This window comes from Anneissia japonica, unplaced genomic scaffold (genome assembly GCF_011630105.1).
Source record: "Anneissia japonica isolate Jap-2015-1 unplaced genomic scaffold, ASM1163010v1 scaffold288183_len337429_cov161, whole genome shotgun sequence".
NCBI lineage: Eukaryota > Metazoa > Echinodermata > Crinoidea > Comatulida > Comatulidae > Anneissia > Anneissia japonica.
The window spans coordinates 125,962-133,117 of record NW_022702858.1 but is presented as its reverse complement, the minus strand read 5'-3'; the positions used below and the strand labels follow the sequence as shown (position 1 = coordinate 133,117).

Below are 7,156 nucleotides of genomic sequence, written 5' to 3'. Positions count from 1 at the left end.
ATATATATATAGCGATTGTAATTTTTTTTTTCTCAGATTTGTGTAAGCCCCATGAGTTAATCCAAGACGTAATCTTTCATTGTAATGATAAATATTCAGTCGGGGATTCAGATACTTCTGATTATGGAGCGGAGTGGACACCTTACAACGTAACACGCGAAGTTCCAGAATTCATGTACACAACCTGGGAAGAGCTAGACAGTTATCCGTTCCTCGGACGTCACGGGCTTTACAGCGGAGGAGGATACGTTATCAGGCTTGCTGAAGATATTGAGACAGTTCAGAGTCGAATAGACCAAGTACATCGTCAGCATTGGATAGACAAACACACCCGTGCAGTTTTTGTTGAGTTTTCAGTCTACAATCCAGAGGTTAATCTGTTCGGAGTCGTCAACATGTTCGTGGAGTTTCTTCCAACTGGATCTCTTATACCATACGAACGCATTGACGTTATACATCTTTTAAGAACGTTTACCGGTTTCTCAATGTTTGTTATACTCAGCGAAGGAGTTTTCATCGGCTTTTTAGTATTTTTCATCTTCAAGGAAGTCAACAACTTTCGAAGAGAGGGAAAAGCGTACTTTTACAAATTCTGGAACTGGATTGAATTTTTGATCATCGCAATATCTGTGGCTGCAGTGGTTCTCTACTTCTATCGTCATTACGTCACTAAAGAAATTGTTAACAAGGTCAAGATACAGGGCAGTAAGAAGTACATCAAATTGCAGTACGTTGCCAACTGGAACGAGGTCTTTATGTACATGTTGGGAACTGTCGTTTTTCTGGCAACCACAAAGTTTCTGAAGTTGTTGCGATTCAACCGCAGAATGGCATTATTATCAAGCACGTTGGGGGCGTGCGCAAAGGATCTTTTTTATTTTGGAATAATGTTCTTTATTATCTTCTTTGCATTTGTATCAATTTTCTATCAGCTGTTTGTGGCCGATCTTTTTGACTTTTCTGGTATAGTTTACACAATGGAAAGTCTTATGGGTACGCTGCTTGGTGCCTTCGATTTTCAAAGTATTAGTTCAGCCAGCGGTCTCCTTGGTTCTATTTTCTTCTTCTTATACATAGCATTTATGCCATTTCTCCTAATTAATATGTTCATCACTATTCTTAACGAGGCATTTACAGAAGTAAAGCATGACATTGATCAAACGGCCAACGATTACGAGATGGTTGATTTTATCATGCGTTATTTTAAATGTTTGATTGGCATGAACAAATCCCGTGACTTACTTCATGAAAACAACAAAGATGTTGACAACCAGCCTACAAGTGAAATTGACGAAAAGATTTCAGATTTTCCAAATAAAGTTGATCATCTGTTAGACACAATTGCTAAAGTTTACTTTGACGCCGAGAAAACTGATGATATGATTACGAAGATGGGTGGAAATGATAAACCAAACTTAAAGAAGAAGCAAAACATCATAAATTTTGTAGCTTAGATAATAATCTGCCACTTATTCAAACAATTTTAGCCCAAACTCAAATTTAATATATTCAGGATTAAATATTTTTAAAATCTTAGTTTGGTTATAACGTTTCCTTCAATTTATTCAACGTTAATATAGCGTTACCTATTTCACAAAGCACCTATATAGATAAGTTTCAACATTAAAAACAATTAATATCGAGTATATTCACAATATAAACATTTAATGTAAAAATAGTATTGTTATATGAGAATGTGATAGATATGTATAAATCGACGAAAGGGCATTATCCCCATAGACAAAAATATACAATAAAAGATTAATGTAGTGTTTTTAATTCTACCAATACTGAGTCGTTTTATAGAGTAAGATAATGAACCCAATTTGTACCCGTACATCAGGCGGCATATCGTTTGGCAGAACGGTTTAGCGGAAAGTGTATTTTAATAGTTCAAAGGCAGATTAAAACTAAACTAATGGAAACAGATCCAATACCTTGATTTAAGTAAAATAAATATCTTTTATAATGCACTGCGATTTATTAATATTTATGGTAGAATTGTACTTTCTTCGATTCAACAGCAGAATGGCATTATTATCAAGCACATTGGGGGCGTGCGCAAAGGATCTTTTTTATTTTGGAATAATGTTCTTTATTATCTTCTTTGCATTTGTATTAATTTTCTATCAGCTGTTTGTGGCCGATCTTTTTGACTTTTCTGGTATAGTTTACACAATGGAAAGTCTTATTGGTACGCTGCTTGGTACCTTCGATTTTCAAAGTATTAGTTCAGCCAGCGGTCTTCTTGGTTCTATTTTCTTCTTCTTATACATAGCATTTATGCCATTTCTCCTAATTATTATGTTCATCACTATTCTTAACGAGGCATTTACAGAAGTAAATCATGACATTGATCAAACGGCCAACGATTACGAGATGGTTGATTTTATCATGCGTTATTTTAAATGTTTGATTGGCATGAACAAAGCCCATGACTTTCTTTATGAAAACAACAAAGATGTTGACAACCAGCCTACAAGTGAAATTGACGAAAAGATTTCAGATTTTCTAAATAAAGGTGATCATCTGTTAGACACAATTGCTAAAGTTTACTTTGACGTCGAGAAAACTGATGATATGATTACGAAGATGGGTGGAAATGATAAACCAAACTAAAAGAAGAAGCAAAACATCATAAATTTTGTAGCTTAGATAATAATCTGCCACTTATTCAAACAATTTTAGCCCAAACTCAAATTTAATATATTCAGGATTAAATATTTTTAAAATCTTAGTTTGGTTATAACGTTTCCTTCAATTTATTCAACGTTAATATAGCGTTACCTATTTCACAAAGCACCTATATAGATAAGTTTCAACAATAAAAACAATTAATATCGAGTATATTCACAATATAAACATTTAATGTAAAAAATAGTATTGTTATATGAGAATGTGATAGATATGTATAAATCGACGAAAGGGCATTATCCCCATAGACAAAAATATACAATAAAAGATTAATGTATTGTTTTTAATTCTACCAATACTGAGTCGTTTTATAGAGTAAGATACCCATTGTGTACCGTACATCAGGCGGCATATCGTTTGGCAGAACGGTTTAGCGGAAAGTGTATTTTATTAGTTCAAAGGCAGATTAAAACTAAACTAATGGAAACAGATCCAATACCTTGATTTAAGTAAAATAAATATCTTTCATAATGCACTACGATTTATTAATATTTATGGTAGAATTGTACTTTCTTTCAACAACACTTAAAGAGGAAAAAATGATATGACAGAAAAAAGGTTGTTTGAGGATAAAATGGGGAACGGTTCTGCAGTTCTACCAAAACATTTTTCTTCCGGAGCCTGACTTTAAGGTGAAGTAAACAATTATAATGCTATTCGTGTCAATACTTTCATAATTGCAAATGTTGAAATATTTTAGAGGATAATTAAGGTAGTGTACGTCTTTTGAAAAAGTGCTAATACAAGATCAAATCATTTGGTAATAAAGTTGAATTAACATTTTGCATATTTTAACGCAATGGACAAATCACAACATGTTGTTTATGTATGTTCACGCTGCTGTTTAGAAACAATAGGTAGATTTCGCAACATTTCAAAAACGTGAAAACGATAACGGTTACGTAATCATCTTTTAGTCAATCCATTCCATACAGAGCACCTGTCACAATGTAGGCGATCCATGGTTTTTAAAATGAATGTTATAGACACGAATCACGATAATGAAGATGACGTTATCGTTTTCGTATTGCGAAATCCACCGAATATCCAAGGGTTGGGCTTGGCGGAAAGGTCAATTATAAGCTGTGTGTGCTATGTACTGAGAAGAGTTTTGTAAAAAATGCATACATTAACAATATTGCATTCTAGAAAATCGGCGGAAGGACTTAAGAACGGTCATAAAAATAGAGGCATAGAAACAAGGGCAATATGGACTGAAAATTGTATTCATTTTTATTATAGTATATTTATTACCTGTATATTCATTGTAAATGTATACGATACACGTGTAGATGCTTTATTTAGGAAATTCCCCACCTAGGCCTAAGCTATATGAATATTTTAATAAATTCACCTAGTCTATGTTTATGATGTCTTCTGTCAATGATTTAACAGGAACTAACTGCGCCCTACATTCGTCAGCCGGCGCAATTCTATTTAGAACGCAACGCCATGAGATGACGGACACGCAATGGATGGTCTTTTTAATGACGATCCGTTCATACTGCCACTGACAGCCAGCAGGCGGCGTGGCGTAGTTTAGTGCTCACAGATAAGCGGAGTTGGGGTCGTCGTTGGTCATTTAATACGATTGGTCATATAATATGGCTTGGTCACTTAATATGGCTTGGTCACTTAATATTGCTTGTTCACTTAATACGGCTTGGTCACTAATACGGCTTAGTCACTTAATATGGCTTTGGTAACTTAATACACTTGGTCACTTAATACGGCTTAATCACTTAATATCCTGTTCACTTAATCATTTAATATGGACTGGTCAATTAATATGGCTTGATCATTTAATACGGCTTGGTCATTAATACAGCTTTGGTCACTTATTACGGCTTGGTAATTTTATACGACTTGGTCACTTAATATGGCTTGGTAATTTAATATGGCCTGGTCACTTAATATTGCTTGGTCTTAATATGGCCTGGTCACTGATTATGGCTTGGGTCATTTAATGTGGCTTGGTCATTAATACAGCTTGGTCGCTTAAACTTGGTCACTTAATACGACTTAATCATTAAATTTCGACAAAAACCATGAGTTTAGTATACCCTTTGTGATTTTTTTCCCCAAATTTAGCGAGGTCACCTAATTTGGCGTGGTCACCAAATTGCGCAGACCTAACCAAATTTGTTAATCTAGTTCTTTTTCCGGGTGTCCATGAAATGAAGACCAAAGACCCAAAAACGAAGACCCTTATATTTTCTCTTTTATGTTCATGATAATACACCAGCTGTCTCAAAATCAAAATTACGGGATTATTTGGACGTCTGTGAAAATGCGAAGGGCCTTCGTTTTATAAACACCTTATATGGGTGTCTACAAAACGAAGACCTACAATTATTTCTCAATTAGGGCCTATCTTGTTAAAGGTATTTAAAAATCATCATAAAGTACTGCTAAGTACCTCTTTCATCATTTCATCTGAATGGAAATGAAGAATATCAAGAAATTATCAAGGCGCTTTTGAAGCCACAAGAAACAAAGACAAAAAAAAAAACGAAGGGGGCGGGGGAGTGCCCACCCCCGATTTTGAGATATCGTCGCCGTCACTACTGTGTAAACGCAGGTACCTCGGCGTCAGTTTGCTAGGCTCCGGTAGCTTCCACCAAGGATAAAAGCCTATGGCTCCCCTACCGTGCACTGCTAAGTTGGCGGCGCTATCTTAAGTAAGGAGGTGCGATGATGATTTAAATATAAAGCCCCTTGCCCTGTGTGACCTAACAGACACTACAATACATGGAATTTGAATAAAAAAATACCTCCCCTGTGTGATGTACTAATAAATGCACAGAGCACGTGCAGATGATTTAAACACAAAGTCCTCCCCCACCCCGTATAGATACTAATAAACGCTACAAGAATTGCAAGACGTGATACGAGCCCCACCCCCAACCCGTGTTACAAAATTCTGGATCTGCCCCTGTGGTTAATTATGAAATCCCTTCTCTCTGTTTACCAATAAAAACAAGACATAATAATGACTACATATGATATGATTTAAATACAAAACATCTCTCGGCTTCCTGAATGATCTACCAATAAATTCTTACAAGACGTGATTACAGCTTTCCTCTGCATAAGAACTATGAGACAGGTGAAAGACGAACTTTCTCTCCTTCACCAATAAACCCTACAAGACAGGCGATTGAAGATGGTATTGTTATTTTAAGTCTTTTTCAGTACCTATATTTCCAACAGTCATGACAGGCGGTTGTTATTCGAGTCCTCATCTACCGCCCTCTCTACTCAGTCGTTTTTACGGCGTAAGCACTACCAACGTAATGTACATTTTTTCGTCGCTAATTCGAAATTTTTTATTATGTTGTAAATACAGTAAACCTTTTTGTGTCTTTTAATGACCTATTTTTTCTATAGAGTTAAAAAGTATAAAATGGCTATAAATGAAACTTTGGAAAATATAATTTATTTTTAACCTTTTACAATCGTTATCACCATAATCCATAGTTGTAAAACATAGCTTTGGTCATATAACATACTATCAAATTGTATCGTGTTCAACTCTTATGTTCCGTCACATTTTATGTGACGCTTTTTGGATGAAATTTGACAGTGTAGACAAAGCTTAAAGCAGTTGCGTTACTAATGTGTCCGAGTTTTACACTGGGGTCGCGCGTATGACCTTAATTTTAAACTATTTCTATGAACATCCTCTACTTGCTGTTTGTTCATGCTTTGTTTCAAACTTGCAGTGACGTATCTAGGGGTACATGGGGTGTGCGAACGCGAGGCCGGGGTGTATGCCTCTCCAAAAATTACTCGCGCCCCTTCCCCCAGTCGCTTTCTAAAAAAAGTAGTTAAAAATCACCTTATCTTGCAAGTTCGCGCCCCTCAACTGATCATGTAGCCCCTTCACACATTTTAACTGCCCACCCCCTCCACCAATGAGCACCCTCACTTCAAGACTCCTAGATACACTACACCACTGCAAACTATTAATCTGCTTGTTGTGATGAGGACTCCGCTGAAAATCAGCTTCGATGAGTGGGACATCCTCTTGAAATATAAATAAAGACGGAAAAAAGGTGGGGTACGGAGCGACCACCCGTTCACAACCATTGTACTATTTTCATATTAAAAAAAAGTTTCAGTAACATTCGATTTGACATTGAATGGGAAACAAGACACTTTTGACAAGTGGTCGGTTAAAGCCTGGTTTCCATACAATCGCTACACGCCATCGCCGACAGCTTTCGGTAATAGTGATTGGTCGGTCGAATCAAGAGGCCTTTCCGACTGCGTCGAAGACTGCTACTCAGTACAACGATTGCAATAATTTTAAGGACCCCATGCTTAAGAGAGGTGGTCAATTATTATTATAATAATAATAATTATTATTATTATTATTATTATTATTATTATTATTATTATTATTATTATTATTATTATTATTAATATTAATATTAATATTAATATTAATATTATTATT

The 7,156-nt window shown here is 35.6% G+C and overlaps 1 protein-coding gene across 1 annotated transcript in view; it reads left to right on the top strand.

Moving 5' to 3' along the window:
- LOC117104086 (polycystic kidney disease protein 1-like 2) overlaps nucleotides 1–4,058 on the top strand; it is a 15,030-nt gene extending 10,972 nt beyond the window's left edge. Inside the window, exon 17 of the mRNA XM_033244743.1 lies at nucleotides 37–4,058. Within this exon, the coding sequence (XP_033100634.1) occupies nucleotides 37–1,454 (1,418 nt within the window). The 3' untranslated portion in view covers nucleotides 1,455–4,058. The remainder of the gene's footprint in view (nucleotides 1–36) is intronic.
- Nucleotides 4,059–7,156: the final 3,098 nt, after the last annotated feature.